We start from the raw sequence: 22,369 nt of genomic DNA on the forward strand, positions 1-22,369 counted from the left end.
TCAGGTTGGCGACCGGTAACCAGTGCGTTGCCACGGGTATCAGTGCTGTGACTGCAACTGTTTATGATATATATTGATGGTATGGAGGAATGAAGGGAGGGAACGAAGTGTAGCCAAATTTGCAGAAGATACAAAAATGGGTGGAAAGGCAAATTGAGGGATACAAACAATCTGCAAAGAGAAAAATGTAGTTATTCATTTTGGAAGAGAGAACAAAAGAACAGTATTATTTAAATGGAGAAAAACTGCAGAACGCAGCAACACAAAGGGACTTGGAATACTTGTGCACAAATCCTCGCTTGCAGAGCCAAGAAACAACGCTATCGAACGTGACTCGGGTTAGATATGGGGGCTCAGCAGGGAATGCACACCACAGGCCAGGTCTTGTTTCCTGTACTGAGGAGCCCCACTCGCCAAAACTGTGTGCAGGGAGCGATCGAAAGGCCATTTTGAAATGAAACCCCAATCTCCCAAGCCCCTAAAGTTCTTTCCCCCCCCCCCCCCTCACAACCTGAGCTTGACCATCACCACACAAAGAATGCCAGCCTGGCAGGACTCCCTGGGCACCTTGGCAGTGCCAGGCTGGCACCCAGGTGACTGCCAGGGTCCCAGCTTGCACCAGGGCCTAGCGTCACCCTACCTGGGGGGGCTCCAATCCTCTGGGAGACCCCCACGAGTCCATCTTGGCCCCGTATGTGGGGACCAGGACTGAACGATGCTCACCCAAGGTTTCCAAGGCAAACGGGATAGTTACCAACACCTTTGTTACCTCAGGGAGCTGCTTATTAAAGTGAGACTAGCTGCCTTGCTCCAATATACAGATTTTCCAAAAAAGTGACTCCCACCCATAATAGGCAGGCTTCACATTGCAACGGCTCAAGAAATCGCGTCAGATCTTAAGGCGCGGAAAGCCGGGTAGATCCCAGGAGCAGGGTCTCCCGTCATTTACCAGCCACATTGCACCATGGCGTGCTGCTTCTAGAGTGTCGCGTGGCGGATAGATTGTGCCTATTATTTCATTGGAGGTGGAGGGTTCACTGGGATGATCCCCGGTATGGAGGGATGTCTTATGTGAATATGGCCCACCCAAGTTTTATGCTTCGTGTGGCTTTGGACGTATCCGGAGTTGTGGGCTAACACACACTACTGTTGGGCCTTTGGATCTGGTGAAGAGTCGCATTCAGGGGGCCCTGGAAAATACTAGCGTATCTTCAAAGGGGTTTCTATCACTGTGAAAGAAGATGGTATTCGTGGCTTGGCAAAAAGATGGGCTCCAACCTTCATTGGCTATTCAATGCAAGGGCTGTTCAAGAATCTTTGCAAAAGTTGAACAGATTGAGACTACACTCAATGGAATTTAGAAGAATGAGACCTGACCTCATTGAAACATATAGGATTCTTAAGGGGCTTGACAGAGTAAATGCTGAGAGGATGTTTCCCCCCTCATGGGAAAGTCTAGGACCAGAGAATTTACAGTGCAGACGGAGGCCATTCGGCCCATCGAGTCTGCATCGGCCCTTGGAAAGAGCACCCTACCCAAGCCCACGCCTCCACCCTTTCCCCATAACCCAGTAACCCGACCTAGCCTTTTGGACACCAAGGGAGAATTTACCAAAGGCCAATTCACCTAACCTGCACATCTTTGAACTGTGGGAGGAAACGGGAGCATCCAGAGGAAACCCATGCAGACACAGGGAGAAAGTGCAAACTCCACAGTCACCTGACTCAGAATAAAAGGATGCCAATTTAAGACTGAGAGGAGGAGGACTTTCTCCTCAGAATTGAGACACTCTGCTCCTTGCCACAGAAAGCAGTGAGGGTAGAGTCCTTGTGTATGTTTTAAGGTTTGGATAGATAGATTCTTCATCAGTAAGGGAATCAAGGATTACGGGAAAGGGACAGGAAAGTGGAGGTGAGGAATGTCAGATCAGCCATAATCCCATCGAATGGCGGAGCTGGCCTACTCGCGTTCCTACTTATGGTCTTAGATATCAGTTTTTAATATTTTTCTCTAGATTTCTTTCACAAGTTCACATTTGTTCTTTAATTTTTTTTTAGTAATCATCTATTGGCCGATCCTCCAACCTGACACTTGACCTTTACAATATGGTATGCCTCATGTTTTCTGCCTTTATGGTACCTTTAACCACGGATGCATTTCCTCCTTAACAATCCTTCGGCCTCTGGATTATATTTTAATTGAACAGAATATCTCCATAAATATCTGCCACTGTTCATCAACTTACTACCCAGTCCACTGGGGTCAAAATCAGTCCTCCTGTTGATGTAATTACCTTGGTTAACACTAGAATATTAGTGTGGGTCTCAAGTTTATTACACTCAAAGTGAATTTGAAGTTCAAGCATGCAACGATCACTCAATCCTTGAGGATCCTTTACTACAAGATCATTAATTAATCCCATCTCATTACACAATATGAAATCCAAATTAACCTGCTCCCTGGTTGGTTCAACAACATATTGTTCCAAGAAATCATCTCTAGTACACTATGAACTTTCCCTCGAGGCTACCCTTGGCCTTTTATTAATCAAGCCCATATGCATATTAAAAATCATCCATGATTGTCATACCTTTCTTACAAGCCCTAGTTTAGTTTATACTGTGCAACTACTAATAGGAGACCTATAGATTGTTTCTACCTGCCAGGGATTTTTTCCACTGCTATTTCATATTTCTACCCAGATTGATTCTATGTCTTGATCGCCAGTGCCAATATTATTTCTCATTACAACATTGACTCCTTCCTTTACGAACAAAGCCATCGCACCTGTTCCTCTCTGTCCCTCCTTCCGAATTTAACTGTGGATATTCAACTCCCAGACCTGGCCTCCTTGTAACCATTATTACGACCCCGAACCAGACCCCAACAGTTACTAGGATACCAGTCAGAAACCCCAATATTTAATTTAATTTGCAAGGCTGAGGAAAGGATACTTCGCTCCAGGAGTGATTCCATGCACAAATCGGGTTAAGTTATATTGAAACAAACTTTATTACCAACACAGGATTAAAATACCTTCAACATCAGATAAGGAAATAGTTTACAATTATCAATCAAACAATGCTTAACACTAACACCTAACTGCTATATTTTATTTGCACTCAAGCAAAACCATCTCGGGTCAAAATTTACTTTTAAATACAGTTAGCCAACCAGAAATATTTCCTATTAGAGGAGAGATCGAGAGAGAGATCTGTAGCCAAACGGCCTGGCTGTCTTTCAAACCAGGATTTTTAAATCCATCACTGCAGCAGAGAGATATTCACTGACCAATCACTTACCCATGATATCACATGGGCCATGATATCATACAGACATGTTCACTCGATATTGTAGAACTGCTGCAACTCATCTCCCAGCTCTCCGGCCTTACTCTGCTTCTGCTCCCTCCCACCGATCTGTGGACATAGTTAGGAAAACAGGAATACCTCCCTTGCTCACTCTGAACTCCCACACTTACCTCCCCCAAATTTCACTCTCTGCAGCTAGCACCATACGGAGTCTAAGCACCAAGCAATTTAACTTCATCCAATCATTAAAACCAACATGCCCATTCAATTAAGTGGCTTAATAACATTTTCAGCTTCAACTAATAATTTATCTGTAGCGCCCCAGCCTTTGACATCACACTCCAAATGCTCCATCATTCCCAGCATTCCAGAACAGAACCTTGGGGGTCTTGGCAAATGGGAAGGAAGTCCATACTCTGCCCCATGTTTATTTTTTGACCCTGCTACTTAAGAGATCGGAAGTTACATTTACTTCCACAGTAGCAGTATCAATTAACAACCTCCAGAGTCCTGTCCAATGTCATCAGATTGTATAATATACAAACTCATTCTACAATTGCTCAGGTTCAAAATAAAATAAAGCACCATCCACCAGTAGCTCATGAAGGGGAAAGGCAGAAATGCAGGAGCAAAGTTATTACTTTACTGGCATGCTCGATAACTAGATGAATTAAAGAACAAACAGCATAGACACAGGGATTTGGCACAACCAGTCAATCTTTGCATTTATGCTCTACTCAAGCCATTTCCTGCCCTTAAATCCAGCTACCAGCATTGCCTTCTATTCCCTTCTCCCTCACAGGTTTACCTAGCCTCCTCTCAAGTGCATCTATATTATTCACTTCAACCAGTCCAGTGGTAGCGAGTTCCACTCAAGAGGTAAAGTTTCTTCTGAATTTGTGATTTGTTTTCTTTTTGACTTTCATATTTATAGTCTCTAGTTTCACATTTCCCCACAAGTGGAATTAATAAGTAGACTACAAATGCTGGCATTTTGAGCACCACATTTTGCACTGAATTCACATTGTAAAACATGAAGATTTTAAAGCAAAAATCAATCCACGCTTCAATAAAAGACTGTTTAAAAACGGACTTTTACAATTGTAGTAACATTCCAACAGTTTTTTCAATTTTAAAATAAGCCATAAAGAACACAATGTTGTGTCCATATGCTCAACACCCCCAAAAGTAATTCTTATTGAACGGCTTGTTTTTATCCGCCATGCTGCAAGAGTACAGAGCTTTCCCTTTGTCTGCTGCAAGAGTACAGAGCTTTCCCTTTGTCATCTCCCAAAATCTCCAAGCTAAACTATCCATTAATTTTCTAGACTCAAGTACTTCATCAGCACAGAGCTGTTAAAGTCTAATAAAGATAAAAAGAGAATCAATTATCTTCCTTTGTTAATTCCTAATATTCCATTATTTAACATTGCCTGTGTAAATGACATTTGTTTTCAGTTCATCTTCATAATTTATCACAATCGGTTTGTTCAACTTTCCAATATTGGTTTTAATCCCTCGCCATAATTTAGTCTTTTGCTTTCAGATAGCCCACAATTCGGAATTCCACCCTCCCCCCCCGATTCATTTTAGTGCAGGAGGCTCTTAAGTCCATCATGTCTGCATCACCTCTCCAAATGAGCAATCCCACCCCCTCATCTCCCTTTTAAAAGGTCAAGTGTCCAATTACCTTTTGGATGCTTTAATTGAACCCATCTCCTCCACATATAGGCTGCGCATTCCCGAACTTAACTACTTGTTGAATGAAAAAGCTTTTCATGTTCAGTGTTTCTTTTGCTAATTGCTTTACATATCTCATTCCTTTGACAAGTAGAAACAGTTTCTCCCCATCCACTCTGTCCAAACCCCATAATTTTGAATGCCTCTATCAAATCTCCCCTCGGCCTTCTTTTTGCCCAGGAAAACATGCCTAACATCTCCTACCTAAATGAAATGAAAATCGCTTATTGGCACAAGTAGGCTTCAAATGAAGTTACTATGAAAAGCCCCTAGTCGCCACATTCTGGCGTCTGTTCGGGGAGGCTAGTACGGGAATTGAACCGTGCTGCTGGCCTGCCTGGGTCTGCTTTAAAAGCCAGCTCTTTAGCCCTGTGCTAAACCAGCCCCTAATTCTCCAATCTATCTTCCTCATCCCTGGAACTATTCTTGTGAATCTTTTCTGCACTCTCTCCACTGTCTTCGCATCCATCTTAAGTGTGGCAGAAGTGGCTGAAAAGCTGTATCACCTTGTTTAAAAGCAGGCAGGCATATTCAAAAATCTCCAAGAACTTAATGAGAAGGCATTCTAAAAAAGGAAATAATAATGTTCTACCAATACAGATAAGGCACAACTGATTCTGAAGAAAAGATAATCAACCTGAAACATTAGCTCTGCTTCAACCTCCAGAGACACTGCCTAACCTTCTGAATATTTCTAGCATTTTCACATCAGACACCAATCTCTAGCTCCCATTGTTACATACTTCATAGCAGGTACCTCTTCTTGTTCCTCAATCATTTGGTGCATTAAGTCATGCTGAATAATGGTCACAAATAAAAGTAGCAATTAATAATTATAGACCAAAACAAGATACAAAACTCTGCATATAATTTATTATATTTTTGCAATGAAAATTGCAGGGATAAGTGACTTAAATATTGTAGGTCATAAGGCTGCTGAGCTGATTAATAGATAAATCTGTTCTCAATCTTGGTTAGTTCTTGCAGATTGTTTGCAACAGTAGCTGAATCAAATGCAGTTCGTAAACAAATATGCATTGCTGAAATACGGTTCCACTGGAGACCCGCCAAAAATGAACTTAGAAATATTTTGGGAGACATCGGGCCCTCTCTCTTTCCCCTTCCCACCCTCACCTAATCCCAACTGCCTCAATTAAAAAGGGTCAAAACAGGCGGCTGATAACTAAGTTTGCATCAGTAGCTCAATGCAGCATCTATATAAACTACATAAACAGGCCAGGGTATTTTAAAACAACGAGAGAAGTTAAGAAATATACGAGTGATTAATTAGGATACATTTAGAAACACCAAATTTACAGAAGGGCCCATATTGTCTGAGCTAGTCAAAAAGGAACTATATAGCTCTTGATCCATAGCCATGTAGGATTTGACACCTGAAGTGTATTTTTCATGCTATTTGAGTTTTTGCCTCTACCACCTTTTCAGGCAGCAAGTTCCAGACACCCGCCGCCCACTCACTTCTAATTCTTCCTCTAGATATTTTAAATCTATGCCCACTGGTTATTGACCTCCAAGGGAAATAGGTCATTCCTATCCACTTCAGCTTGCCCCCTCAATTAAATCCTCCCTCCGCCTCCTTGGTTGAAAAAAACAGCCTAATGCTCAAGTTGGGAATCTGCATAGTTACCCAAGTTCCCACACAGATCATGCACAATTTGGCATCAAGTTACCGTGCGTGCACGACTGTGCAAAAGAGATTAAAGGAATCACAAATTGCAAAAAGAAATAGAGGATATGCCCATGTCAATCCAATCTTTCCTGACAGCTAAAAATCTAAGCTAAGAAAGTTCAGTATTGTTGTTCATTAGCACACCCCTACCATGCAATAGCCAGTTGCAGATCACAAGAGGTCTGGGAACAGACCAAAACAGACACATTGGCTGGGATTAATGTCAGCAGAGGCAGGGATTAATGCCAGCAGAGGCATCGGCCACTTGTTAGAGAACCAATGGGACTCCATGTCAAATTAAGTGCCCAACAGGCACTTGACAGGCCAGCATCTGGCCGACCTTGGGATATCGGACTGGGTGGATATCTTGCCCACCCCCTTCCAGGCCATCCGAGAGCTACCGACCAGAGAGTGTGGGAATGTCACTGGGTGCTATAGCTGTTGCCAGTATGGACTTCACCAGGGATCATCACTGGATGTCTGAACACATGAAAATGGTGCAGGATGGAAATTGCCTAGTTTTGGAGAGGGGGTGGAAGAGGCAAGGGCAATTCTTTCCAATGTTGGTTCCCTGAGCCACAACTACTTTCTAATGAGATCAGGAAAAATTAGCATCAAGTGGCTCATTAATTATAATATTTTACTGCTGCAATACAAATGGCAATTCCCACTTTATTTCAATTTTTATGCAAAAGTAAAATTAGTAAAAGATCTTTAACGTAGTAACAATTGTACTTTTATCAGCGCACTGGTCTATTCCTGCCAGGACCTACTAATGGTAACAAATTTTCAGCTATCAACACTGCAGATCTGTAATATTATCACATTTCTAAAGACACTTAGAATTTCCTGAACTGCTGGAAGCATCAACAGACTCAGTTCCACAAAATGCAGTTAAATCCATATGTTCACCCATAATCATTAGTTTTCATCTTTTCAAAAATATTGGCCAGAATCTTCTGGTACTTGGAGCAGCAGATAACTCAACAAGCAATCATGTGCAGTATTTACACAAGAAGTTTAAACTTCCAACTGCCAGTTTTTTAATAATAATAATCTCTATTGTCACAAGTAGGCTTACATTAACAGTGCAATGAAGTTACTATGAAAAGCCCCTAGTCGCCACATTCCGGCGCTATTCGAGTACAGAGGGAGAATTCAGAATATCCAATTCACCTAACAATCACGTCATTCGGGACTTGTGGGAGGAAACCTGAGCACCTGGAGGAAACCCATGCAGTCCTGAGACCCTGGAGCTGTGAAACAATAGTGCTACCCACTCTGCTACTGTGCTGATACAGCTTTATCCTGTCTGGACTGCTGCACGATTCCCCACAATAGTGGGATCAGATGGCCAGAATCACAAAGACTAGGGCTGGTTGCCCTATACTTACATGGATTTACTGGAGAACTTTTCATAGCAGGTGTAAAGCCCAACTCCAAATAAATCAGATGCCCAATTCCAAGTAAATCAGATGAAGTGTCAAAGGACAAAGACAACAAGAATAGTATGCATCACCATCTCAACATTGTTGGGGTTCTGCTGAGCAATGTTTGCCCCGATATTACACTACCCAAGCCAATGTTCAATGTTCACTCCTCCCAATCCCGACTCACCTACCAGAAATGCACATCAACCCTCACCCCCCCCAAACACTGTATTGCCTCAGATACGCCTTCTGAAATCTCTGACTCCTGTCAGAATTGTCAAGGGGTGTGGGTGTGAGGTGCAAGAGCACTGTCTGGTGACGAGAGAGGTTGAGCATTTTCAGGGGTGACAACCTCATTTAAAATTGTCTAAGGCAATAAACTGAAGTTAGAATTTTAAGGCACCTTCAGTTTATGAAGTGGGCATGACTTCACTGGAATTATGCCCGCCACTTGGTCTCCTGACTGTTCATCACTGCCACCCTGCTGGACCAACAGCAGAAGGTACAATGGCTCCAGTGTAAAATGACAAGTGGGTAGATTAAATCACAGTCAACATCCTCTCCACCGCTGATCAGAAGATCTGGACCAATATTGCACCATTGAATGACCCACTAAAGACAAGAAATTTTACAAAGTGTAAAGTCATATAAAACAAGTTTTAAAAGCCAAAAGTGTCCATTAGTCTTGGCCATGCATGTCCATTAGTCTTTACAATTTTTATAAATAACTTAGACCCGAGTGTAGGGAGCAACATTATAAAGCTGCAGGTGATATAAATCTTTGCAAAGTTGCAGGGATGAAATGACAGGATGGTGAACTGGGCAGGTGAGGTTCTATATGAAGCAGCATGAACTGATGCGCTTTTGGGAGGACTATAGTTTGGAGCAGCAATGAACAGAGACACCTTGATGTCCATTTACACAAATCCTGAAAAACGGCACAAGTTGTTTAAAGTATTTTAAAAAAAGCATGATTTCCTTGCATTTATAAATGCAAGACAGAGTAACAAAGTAGATCAAGCTAGAAATTTCTAAAATCACTGGTTAGCCCTCAGAGTATTGTGGAGCATTCTGGGCACCAAACTACAGAAAATGTGAAGACCTGAGAAGATCAGAGGCGATTTAACAAAAATGTCACCAATGATGAGACTTCACTTACATGGGGGGCTTGGAAAAGTTAGGATACAGAACGTTAAAAGGTGACCTGATAAGTTTCAAGATAAGAGACTTTGATAGAAAAGAGTGAGAAAAACAATTCATTCTGGGAAGGGGAGGAAATCAATACCAGAAATCATAAAAGTCATTGGCAAAGATCTAGATAGGAGATGAGATAGCTGTGGTTTCTGAAACACTCCAAAATAGAAATCTGAACAGAGTGAAGCATATTCCATAAATATATATTTTTTAAAGAATTTGACAGGTACTTGGGTTACAGACAAAAACTGAGTGTGTTGGACTGGGCATGGCCGTTTCAAAAAGCCAGCACAGGCATAATGGTCACATGCTTTTCTGCAAAGTTCTAGGAATGTATTTTAGAATATTGACTTTTTAAAAAGTAATATTTTAAATTGTACAAAATAATTAATCTTAAGAATACCACCTCATCACAGCCATTGAACATAATAGATGAGAAATAAATGGATAAGAGAAATAATGTATTACATATCCCTCTCCAGTAATGCTGGATCATTTTAACTTTAGCCAATCGTATAAAATGATCAATATCAAATTGGCTGCCTATCGAACACCCCATCCAGGATTCCCTTTATCTCAGAGATTCAAGGCCTAGTAGGAGGACACAGATGCATAATTTACTATTTTAATCCCATGTCCTTAATGTCATATTATATTACATTGAAACTAAATCGAAAGACAATAATTTGAGAAGTAGAGTTGTAGTTTAGGAGCTTCCCTGCAGGTGAGTGAGGTGCAGAGGAGAGGAGATGCAAACCTGAGGCTACAGTGTAATAGCAGCAAAGGTTTACACAGTTTTCATTATAAACGCGAGCATAAGCTTTCAGTGTGAAAGGATTCCCATTGGAAGATGTTTGTAGACAAGAGGGGCATGCAGGTTCAAGATGGTTATGAAATAATAATCAACTTGCCATGCTTGTCCAACATTCCAGTATATTCTGGAAACGGAATTTTGTACTAAACTTTGCGATTAGAGTAGTGATTCGGAAGTTCAACATTTTATTTATAGGAAGCTTGATCCAAATAAATTAATTCTGGTAAATCAGTTATACCTTTAAGAAAAAGATAGACACAAGTTCCACAAATGCACTATCACAAATAATGGGGCATCAGAATGTGTCAAGTTTCAAATCACTATATTAACAGGAGTTGCCAAACCACAGACCTGATATCATAAAATCATGAGTTTTACCAATGCAACACAACACACAAAGCTATGAAGGTATAAAAACTGGTACACTATAAACAGCAACTTGAAAATTAAAGAGATCAAAATTAGGATCAATGGAGCATTGAGCCCCTCAAACCTGCTGCACCATTCAATATAGTCTCCATCGGCAGCACGGTGGGTAAAGCCCTGATGCCTCACGGCGCCGAGGTCCCAGGTTCGATCCCGGCTCTGGGTTACTGTCCGTGTGGAGTTTGCACATTCTCCCAGTGTTTGCGTGGGCTTCACCCCCACAACCCAAAGATGTGCAGGCTAGGTAGATTGGCCACGCTAAATTACCCCTTAAAATTACCCCTTAATTGGTAAAAATGAATTGTGTACTGTAAATTTATTTTTAAATAAATAGTCTCCATCTCGGTCCGCTCCCTACATCCCTCGATTACCCGAGGGGTCAAAAATCTGCTCGGCCTTAAACATGTTCAATGATGAAGTATCCACAATCCTCTGGGAGTAGAGAATATCAAAGGTTCACATCCCCAACCGAAGAATTTTTTTCTCGCCTCAGTTCTTATATTTCTGGATAGCTTTCTCTTGTGCTTTTTTCACAAGCTTTTAAGTCATCCTTTGCTGTTCCTTATATTCTGTCCCATTTTCTGACCTTCCACCTACCTTTGCACAATTATATGTTTTAAGTTTAATAATCTTTTCAGTTAACCACTATAGTGGGTCCTCCTCCCCTTGGACCTCTTACTCATTGAAATGTATCTATTTTGTAATATCCCCTTAAATGCTTGCTACTCTATTGTCTGCATGTCGATTGATCTATCCCTTAACCTAATTAGCCAACTCTTCCTTTCATGCCCTTATAATTGCCCGTCTTTAAGTTTAAAAACAAACAGTCTTGGACCCACACCTCTCCCTCAACTGAATTAAAAATTCAATCGTATTATGGTCACTTCTATCTAGGGGTGGCCGCTGATTTAGCACAGTGGCTAAATCGCTGGCTTGCAATGCAGGACAATGCCAGCAGCGCAGGTTCAATTCCCGTACCAGCCTCCCCGGAATGTGGCGACGAGGGTTTTTTCACATAACTTCATTGAAGCCTACTTGTGTACTTGTGACAATAAGTGATTATTTATTTTATAATTAATTAATCCCATAAGACATGTGAGCAGAATTAGGCTGTTTGGCCCATGGGGTCTGCTCTGCCATTCAATCATGGCTGATCTTCCTCATCCCCATAACCCTTGATCCCCTTATTAATCAAGAACCTATCTATCTCGGTCTGAAAGACACCGTGACTTGGACTTCACAGCCTTCTGCGGCAATGAGTTCCACAGATTTACCACCCTCTGGTTGAAGGAATTCCTCCTCATTTCTATTTTAAAGGATCGTCCCTTCAGTCTGAGGCTGTGCCCTTGGGTTCTAGTTATTCCTACTAGTGGAAACATCCTCTCCACGTTCACTGCATCCAGACCTCTCAATATTCTATAAGTTTCAATGAGATCTTCCCCCAACTAAACTCCATCAAGTACAGCCCCAGAGGCCTCAACCGCGGGCAGCACGGTGGCGCAAGTGATTAGCACACAGCCTCATGGCGCCAGGTTCGATCCCGGCTTTGGGTCACTGTCCGTGGAGTTTGCATATTCTCCCCGTTTGCTTGGGTTTCACCCCCACAACCCAAAAGGTGTGCAGGATAGGTGGATTGGCCACGCTAAATTGCCCCTTAATTGGAAAAAATTAATTGGATACTCAATTTAAAAAAATATTAAAACAAAAGAGTCCTCAACCACTCCTCGTATGACAAGTCCTTCATTCCAGGGTTCACTCTTGTGAACCTCCTCTTGACCCACTCCAAGGCCTGCACATCCTTCCTTACATACAGGGCTCAAAACTACTCAATATTCCAAATGGGATCTGACCAGAGCCTTATACAGCCTCAACAGTACATCCCTGCTCTTGTATTCTAGCCCTCTTGACTTGAATGCTTTGCCTTCTTAACTGCCAACTGAATCTGCATGTAATCCTCAAGGGAATTCTGAACTCCCAAAGTACTCCCAAATCGCATTGTGCATCCCTTGGTGCTTCTGATTTCCGAAGCCATTTCTCCTTAGTCCATGCCTCTATTCCCACTGAAGTGCATAATCTAATTTTTCCACGTTGTATTCCATCGGCCAATTCTTCGCCCACTCTCCTAGCCTGTCCAGATCCTTCGGCAGCCTCCCTGTTTCCTGAGCACTACCTGTTTCTCTACATATGTTTGTATCCCATAGCGCTGCATAAGTCTAATATTGCCTGCTCTCTGGTTAGCTCCAGAATATGCTGTTACAAACTCCTAATCTAGGCCACCTTTTTCCACCTGACTTTCCAGTGTTGGTCTTGATTAAACCTACATTTTACACTGCTTGTCACCTTCTTACCTACTCACTTATCTCTTATGGCTCTGAAGCACCTAGTGTCCTCCTCACAGCTTGTATCACCAGAAAGCTTAGATGCATAACTTTAAGTCTCTTCACTGATCTGGTGTACCATGGATTATTTCCCAACCTTGGTAACCATATCTCTGTATGAGCTACTAGATCTAAACCATTTATCTCCATTTTTGCTGCAAGATCAGTATTGTTTCAAGTATTCAGGTAAAGCTTTTAATTTTATTTTTCCTACTATTAGCTACATGTACCAAATTCATTGGATTATTATTAAACTCTTTATCCCTTTCTGTTCCTCTCTGCTAATCTTTATCCAATTGCCACACTGTTCAATTGTCTCAATTTCTCTTTAGGTTTCCAAATTTCCCTTCACATATACACTAAAATGTGATTTTAACTTATCAAATTTGACTTTGTGACCAGTAAATATGATAAAAGGTTCAAATACCTAGTGCAGTTGATTTAAACAAAATTCAAATCCTTTCACTGATGATTTCCATAATAATGCCTTGCAGTTATTGTTGGCTGTTTTATTGTACAGATGATTTCCATAACAATAATGCCTTGCAGTTATTGTTGGCTGTTTTATTGTACAGAAACTAAGTATACTCACCAAATAAAGTATTTCAAAAGAACATTTTTTTCATAGATTCACAGGAGTCCATTAAAACAACAGGAGTCTGTTCAGCCCTTGTGCCAGTCAACAAAGATCGGACTACACTAGTCCCATAGTCCTGGAGGTTATGGCAGCACAAGTAACATTTTTATTTAGATATTCACAAGTGTTTCGGACTCAACCCCACTTTCAGGCAGTGAGTTCTGAGCACCCACCACCCTCTGGGCGAAAAAGGTTCTCTTCAATGCCTCTTAGTTTTCTACCTCTTACCTTAAATCTATGCCTGAATATTGACCCCTCTATTAATGGAAAAAGAGCCTTCCTATCCACGCCCCTCAATCTTGTGTCAGGTCACCTTCAACTCGCTGCTCAGGAAAAGAGCCCCAACCTATCCAATCTTCTCATAGCTCGGATGCTCCAGCCCAGGCAGAATCGTGGTAAATCTCTTCTGCATGCTCTCCAGTTCAATCACATTCTTCCTATAATGTGGTGACCAGAACTGTACAGAGTACTCCAACTATGGCCTAATCAGCATTCTATACAGTTCCAGCATGACCTCCTTCTTGTATTCTATGCCTCAGCTAATAAAGGAAAGTATCCCACATGCCTTCTCAACTTGCCCTTCCACTTTCAGGAATCCATGGATTTACACTCAAGGTCCCTCTGATCTTCAGTACTTTCCAGGGTCCTACCATTCATAGTGTAGCCCTTTGCCTTGTTAGCCCTCGCCAAGTGCATTACCTCAACACTTTTCTAGGCTGAATTCCATTTGCCACTGCTCTGCCCACCTGACCAGTCCACAGGTAAGCTCCTCACAATTTACCATCCTAACAATTTTTGTGTCAGCCACAAACTTCTTGATCATTCTCCCCATATTCAAGTCTAAATCATTAATGTACACCACAAATAGCAAGGGCCCCAGCACCAAGCACTGTGGAACCCTGGTCACAAAACATCCTTCTACCATCACCCACTGCTTCCCGTCTCAGCCAATTTTGGATTCAATGTGCCACTTTGCCTGGGATTCCATGGGCCCATACTTTCTTGACCAGTCTGCCATGAGAGAGGTTATATATACACCATCATCATCATTTCTGGTTACATCCTCAAAAGATTCTGTGATATCAACTAAATGTAATCATTAAAGTCACCACAATTGTGGCAACCAGAGTTCACAGTGACTTAGCGTATTAATTAGAGCAAAAATCATAACTTTCTGCCTTGGATTGTAGTTACGCATGTTTGACCCTGCTTATTTTACTACAGTGAATGAGAAAAAGATATTAATTTTTCTTTTGGGTATGACTGTGTGTTGTCAAGCGTCTCTGTAGGTTTGACTGCAGTGTTGTCAAGCGTCTCTGTAGAATAAGTCAGAAGATACAGGCAATTCCCCTCTGCCAGTTTGGCGGTAGAAGAAAATATAGTGATCCTCAGCTTTCAAAATATAGATCAGCATTAATGCATTTACCCACTAAGCCACAAGACAAGCCTTTATCTGAAGCCAAAGAATGCAAATGAGTGCCAGATAATTAATTTCTTTCAAAAATGACAAGGGAAGAGAATAAATGATATGGACATTGAAAGCAATGTCCCCTCAATTTTTTGTTTGTTTGGTGCGATCAATTCATCTGAGCATGTGGGTGCGACCTATTCATTTAAGCATGTCGGCCCTTTAAATTTTTTGTGCAGCCATGTACACTTGGTAATTTAAAGGGGCTGATTTGTGATCACCCGTGCAGAAAATTCTAGGCTGCTGCACGACTGAGCAGCTTACAGGGAACATTGATTGCAAATATTTAACATGGTGACAGACTGGCATGTACAAAATATGTGCTGGCAATACAATAATCACTATATAGAAACAACATGTAACTTTCTCTTACTAAATAGAGGTCATCATACTGAAAGTATTTAAATGTTAAACACGGAAACATCAGAGTATTGCATCCAATGTCAAGGCTATTTCAGTCTCGGAAAATCAATCTTTGGTTTTTTTTTTTAAAACCTCAAATTTGTTTTGATCGCAATTCCTTCTTGTGCTGATACAAAACAGGCAATGTATCTGAAGAGTCAATTTATAGTGGTTAACCAATGCTGCATATTAGTTTTCTTACCTTTTCTTTGTAGAAAAACCCTGAGCAGTGGGTTTGCTGTCTTAACTGCCTTCAGATAGTTGTCATCATTATTTATTGGCAACAAGTCTCCATGAATGTCTGCATAACCCACTAAAACATCAATGTTTGGAATTCTGTGGACATGCTGTAATAATCCATAAAACTCTTCAAATTTTCCAGGTTTGGATCGATCCAAGGAAAAGCGTCGAAACTCAGCCCCAAACTAAATGAGTAAAAAAGGAAAATAGCATTGTTGCATAAATTTTGAACATTTAAAAAAGAAATCTTTGGAATTCAGACAGAATACCAAAATGAATGCAATATAGGTCATGCTACAAAGAACATAAACTGAAGGGATGCAATCTTTACAGGGGTTCCCTAATCTAATCCCAGAACCAACTATCAAGTGGCTTACATAAAAAGAGTTAAAGAAAAACAAGCATGCAAAAAAAATGTTTTTAACCACAGATTTGGTTTTAAAACTAAACACAGGGGCGTACGTGGGAGGAGGAGCTTGGGGGAAAGATGGAGGACGGCTTATGGGCAGACGCCTGGAGCAGAGTCAACGTGGCCACTACATGCGCAAGGCTCAGCTTGATCCAATTCAAGGTGGTACACCGGGCCCATATGACAGTGGCCCGGATGAGTAGATTCTTTGGGATGGAAGACAGGTGTGTAAAATGTGCGGGCGGACCAGCGAACCATGTCCACATGTTCTGGGCGTGTCCAAAACTTAGGGGATATTGGCAGGGGTTTGTGGACGTCATGTCCAGAGTATTGAAAATAAGGGTGGCAATGAGTCCAGAGGTGGCGATCTTTGGGGTGTCGGAAGATCCGGGAGTCCAGGAAAAGAAAGAGGCAGATGTTCTGGCCTTTGCCTCCCTGGTAGCCCGGAGACGGATATTATTAGTTTGGAGGGACTCAAAGCTCCCGAAGTCAGAGGCCTGGTTAACCGACATGGTGAGCTCTCTCAGCCTGGAGAAGATTAAGTTCACCTTGAGACGGTCAGTGTTAGGGTTTGCCCGGAGGTGGCAACCATTCATCGACTTTTGCGGAGAATTAATAGTCAGCAGGGGGGGGGGGGGGGGGGGGGGGGGGGGGGGGGGGGGGGGGGGGGCTAGGGTAGTGTAGAATAATGGGTTAAATAGGCAGGTCTTGGACGGACGGGTGTCGGTTTTTGCACTATATATTTATTGTTCTTTGTACACTGTTTTTATACTGTTGTTGCTTGTAATGCCAAAAATACATTAAAATTGTTTGTTAAAAAAGAACACAGGCATATGCTGCCAAACACTGCAGAAAGGTTCTTTACATGTCACAGGAATGCACTCCCTTATCCAGCATGGATAGCACTCTCTGATCCAGCGTGGATAGGACTGTACAAGTGGATCTAAACATTTGTGAAAAGTCAGGCAGAGAAGAACATTTAAATAGTCAATAAATCTGCCAGGTTCAGAATTTTCTGGAATGGCTAATACAAAATGACAGACTGTGCAGAAATTATACAGAAATGAAAAAACAGGATTTGGATCCTTCCATTAGAAAAGGAAAACATTTCACCAAATCCTGTCCTTAGATACACAAATAAAAGTTACATACATGCTCTCTTCATCCCACGCTCCCTTATCAATAAAATATTTTACACAAGTGAAATGAAGAAACTAGAAATTAAACAGTACACTTGATAGGGTACATCTCAGAAGAATGAAAGAACACCATGCAACCATGGCAAAACTGTTAAAGGGACAGCTTATCTGGTTTAGTTCTTCCCCCTAATACATGCAACTTCAGTTCATGTACACAGCTAGTGATGTTCTGCTGCTGAAGTACTGTATAAAATATACTCTGCATCAATAATCACAACCCTTCGTAGAATTCCAATGTACAGGGATTCTGTAATTAGGACCAGCTGATTTGTTTGAAAAACATTACCCAAGATTTGCCCTTTCTCCTCAAACTAACTTAAAATAATTATGTTGGACAATGCCGATAACACCACAATACATAATCTAACAAGGGAAGAGCACACACCACTGCCATGTTGTGTTAACTCAAATGTTATTACAATTATACAGCTCGATGTTGGGAGTTTTTCCCTGGCTGGTTGACACTTCCAAGTTGAAAAACTAAATCCTTTTATTAAGAGCCTCCACCATCGCACTGAGGCAGCATCAGGCCAATCCGCAACCAACAACCTGCTCTGAAATTCTGCTTTTGACAACTGTTTAAGGGCTGGTTTAGCTCAGTGGGCTAGACAGCTGGTTTGTGATGCAGAACAAAGCCAGCAGCGAGGGTTCAATTCCCGTACCAGCTTACCCGAACAGGCACCGGAATATGGCAACTAGGGACTTTTCACAGTAACTTCATACTTGTGACAATAAAAGATTATGTGGGCAGCACGGTAGCATTGTGGATAGCACAATTGCTTCACAGCTCCAGGGTCCCAGGTTCGATTCCGGCTTGGGTCACTGTCTGTGCGGAGTCTGCACATCCTCCCAGTGTGTGCATGGGTTTCCTCCGGTTTCCTCCCACAGTCCAAAGATGTGCAGGTTAGGTGGATTGGCCGTGCTAAATTGCCCTTAGCACTTGTGGGTTGTTTCCAGTTATGGCTTTAATATTTTCACATTTTGCCGAGTCACTTAAATTTGTAAATAAATTTGCATAAGCATTAATATATTTTTTGTCTTCCAACTTGACAAGAACTATGGGCATCCAAGTAATTTGTCATTGATTTAGGTGCACAGGATAAGAAAAAGTTATCAAGGTATTCACACAAGGAAAAGTATTGGTCGCGCAGTCCAGTATTTACAACAGTGGTGGGCAACCTGCGGCCCGGTCGCCATGTACAGCCCATCTGGGTTCGGAGTGCAGCCCATGAGGCAATTTTAAAAAGAAGAAAACATTGTCCAATTAAGAGTGGCCAATCCAACGACCCTGCACATCTTTGTCTGTGTGGGTCACACCCCCACAAACCCATGGAGAGGATGTGCAATCTCCACAGGGACAGTGACCCGGGGCCAGGATCAAACCCGGGTCCTCGGTGCCATAAGGCAGCAATGCACTGCGCCACCACCCCATGAGACATTGTTGACTGTTACTCATGCACAGGTTACCACATTCTGCTGACTTCCGCAAAGTTCTTTTTTCCTACTGGTAGGACTTAAATGATACGCACATAAAGTGAAGCGAGATACATGCTGTTCGCACACAACACTGACTGTGAGGATTATGCATCCAAACTGTAAATATTTAAAAAAAAAATTTTTTTTTTATTCAGTGTACCCAAATAATTTTTCCAATTATGGGGCACTTTAGCGTGGCCAATCCACCTACCCTGCACATCTTTGGATTGTGGGGGCGAAAACCACACAAATACAGAGAGAACGTGCAAAATCCACAGACAATGACCCAGAGCCTGGATCGAACCTGGGACCCCAGCGCCATGAGGCAGCAGTGCTACTGACTGCGCCACCGTGCTGCCCCTAATTTTATTTTTACTATTTGACCTGGATATAAATAATTAAGCATTTTCTATAACCTAGCTATGATCTTCTTCGGCGATCACTCACTAACGAGTATGATTGACCGCTAAGAAACTGCTTCCTCTTGTAGTTGGGTGTCCTCGAAGAAGTGTCCTTCAATTAGGAGGAAGCTCCTCCAAGTAGGTCTCTTCTGGGCAAGGGTCACCCAGGCATTGACATCTATGTTCGATTTCTTGGAGGCAAGCCTTCAAGATGTCTTTGAAGTATTACCTTTGTCTTTTTCTTGTCCAGGAGCCTTCCTTGAGCTAGGCGAAGTTTTGCATTGGCAGCTGGGATTCTGGCATTCTAAGCACATGGCTGGAAAGTACTCTCCAGGGCCTTGAGGTGGCATCTGCTTCGGAGCAGATGGAAGAATTGGGAGGTTGACTGCCTTGTACACGAGTATCTTTGGGTCAGCACAATGTTGCGGCAAGATTCTCTTCCTTAGGTGTGCAAAGGAGGCACTCATGGAATGGATATGATGTTGGATCTCTGCATCGATGTCAGCCTTAGGAGGAGAACGTGCAAACTTCAGTGACCCGGTGCCGGTTGACAGGTTATTCTATAGCAGCTCCTAATTGACGGCGTCAAAAGCCTGGGTCAGATTGGCAAAGGCCATGTAGAGGCTGGTATGGCGGCACAGAGATTAACCCTACTGCCTCACAGCACCAGGGACCCAGGTTCAATTCTGGCCTTGGGGGACTGCCTGTGTAGAATTTGCACATTCCCCAAGTGCCTGCATGGGTTTCCATGCTTGGTGAGAGTCAAACATCACCTTTGATGGAGAGTTGGGGTATTTCCTCAACACACACCCGCATCTAGGATTGTATCTCGGTTTGGGAGTTGTTCAAAATGTTCTCTCCATCGAAGGCTGATGTTTTCTTTTGGTCTCTTACTCTGCATCGGTTTGAGGCCTGGGGTGTTGGTTCCATATTGTCCCAGGTATCATGCTTGTTGTCAACGATTTGCAGCTCCTTAGCTTTCTCAGTCCACCATTGGTTCTGGATTGCCCTGGTTCTTCTTTGTACCTCTGCCTCGGCTGATTGATGAGTTCTCCTCTTTATTTTGCTTATTATGTCGTATTGCCAGGTGCCAAATATCCAGCATGTATTAAATGGATTTAAGCTTATTCATGGGGTCACAGTTAGTGAACAAGCCCGATTTATTTTGCAGCCCACTGAGATGGAGGGCAGCTCATGTGGCCCACTCACTAGCCTAAGTTACCCATCACTGAAATACTTCATTAGGCCAACGATCACAGATGCTGCATGGTAATTCTGCCAAATTGTTTACACACAAATTATTGATTCTACATCTTCTCACTCTCCCATAAAAATCACCATCCATTGAGAATTTTCAAACCGATCACAATTTAATATGAATGAAGTTTTTAAAAAAATATATTGCATTCATTCAGAAGTGGAGATTCAAAAACAAATTAGTGCAGAAATGTGCAATCTGTGATAGACTGCCAAAAAAAAAAAACCAAATTTAGCAATGTCATGTGCCAGGTTCAAAATTTTTTTTGTGGATACCTCCAACTTGGAATAGTTAAAACTCCCATTCTATTTTAGATGAGCTTCCAGATGGATTCTTATGGGAACGCTCAGTATGATGAATCGGAGTTATATCATTAATTGTTTTGTTGCGGCATTTACAAGGCAAAGCCTCCGTTACCAAGAAGAAAGTTTCTTGTAAAACGCCAAGCGAGAGAGAAAAAAAAATGTAATTGAATGCAACGAGCTGAACAGCATCAAAAACTTGTTAAAGCCGCTGGCTGTTTTCTGAAAGATCTCGATGCGCTCATTACTTCCTTGAACTGCGCTCTCACCTGTTCCAACCCCCCAGCAAAATCTGAACTGGGAAACTAACCTCCCACAAGCGAAAAAGATAAAATGTCCTGAAGTCTCCATTTGAAACAGGCCCGTGTCTGACCGTCAGATTGAACCTTGGCCTCAAGCAGCCTTGCTGACAGATCCTGGGCCACACGACCGCAGGAGGAGAGAGTTAGGGCTAATCCCCCCCCAACGACTACAGACTGGAAAAGCACGAAGCTGCCTGCTTCTTTCCCGAGACACTGCGCCACCCCTTACACACACCTTGCTCTTCACCTCCACGCTTTCCAAGCTTCTGGACGGCGTACGCTGATGGGTCTTGATCATTTTCGGAGAAGTGTTTCTCGGCCGTTTCGGTGGTCAGCCGCTCGTCCCTCCGTTCCCAACAGGCAACGTTTCAGCCTCAAGCGAGGGAGGGGGGGGGGGGGCGGGGACAAGGTGTAGGAAAAGTCCAGGACCGATCTCGGAACCCGCACCAAACTCCGTCCCACTCACACCCCTGCAGCCAAGTGTTTGTGGGGGAGCTGGTTACTGGCGGCTGCGCGTGCCCAGCTCCTCCGCCGCCTCCGCGCGCAAACCCTCCTCCTGGCGACCTGCAAACTCCGGACTTTGTTACCGGGTGACGTCACTCGCCCCGGAAACCCAGCCTCGGTTTCACCTGTGTGCGCGCGCCTGCATCGAGCCGAGTCGGCGCGCGCGCGATCCATTGTCCACCCTCCCCTCGTGCATTTTTAAATGCGCGCGCCCTCGGCGGCCGTTGACCCCCCCCCCCCCGCCCCTGCCAGGGAGCCGAGGCGTTCTGGATGGTCCAGGTGTCGGAAATGCCTGCAGTAGCAGGTATGGGAAAATCTGGGAACGGCGGCTGGCACAAGGTTTTATCAAGTCTCGGGGAACAGTTTTGAAACTTTTTGCTATTTATTCTGCATAGCATGATTGTCCTGGCATAGGAATCAGGAGCAGAAAGAGACAATTCAGCCCTTCGAGCCTTCTCTGCCATTCAATCAAATATTGCTGATCCCCTCCTGGTCTCAAATCCACCTCCCTGCCTCTTCCCCATAACCCGTTATTTAAAAACAGGAATGCATCTATCTTGTTCTTGAAACCATTTAATGATTCAGACTCCACCGGACTATTCCACAAATTCCACAAATTCACCACCCTCTGCGAGAAGTAGTTCCTCCTCATCTCAGTTTTAAATCGACCGCCTCCCAACCTATATCTGTGAGCTCTCATTTTGGATTGCCCCACAAGAGGGAACATTTGGTCTACGTTTACTTTATCAATCCCTCTTAGAACGTGCGACGACTATTAGGGGTGATA

At 42.8% G+C, this 22,369-nt stretch overlaps 1 protein-coding gene across 1 annotated transcript in view; it reads right to left on the reverse strand.

Annotated features, from left to right (window-relative positions):
• The window catches only part of LOC140428354 (partitioning defective 6 homolog beta-like), a 98,378-nt gene extending 76,723 nt beyond the window's left edge, over positions 1-21,655 (reverse strand). Inside the window, exons 1-2 of the mRNA XM_072514734.1 lie at positions 21,314-21,655; positions 15,694-15,916 (exon numbers count right to left, since the gene is read on the reverse strand). Coding sequence (XP_072370835.1) covers positions 15,694-15,916; positions 21,314-21,376 — 286 coding nt within the window. The 5' untranslated portion in view covers positions 21,377-21,655. The remainder of the gene's footprint in view (positions 1-15,693; positions 15,917-21,313) is intronic.
• Positions 21,656-22,369: the final 714 nt, after the last annotated feature.

This window comes from Scyliorhinus torazame, chromosome 8 (genome assembly GCF_047496885.1).
Source record: "Scyliorhinus torazame isolate Kashiwa2021f chromosome 8, sScyTor2.1, whole genome shotgun sequence".
Classification (NCBI taxonomy): domain Eukaryota; kingdom Metazoa; phylum Chordata; class Chondrichthyes; order Carcharhiniformes; family Scyliorhinidae; genus Scyliorhinus; species Scyliorhinus torazame.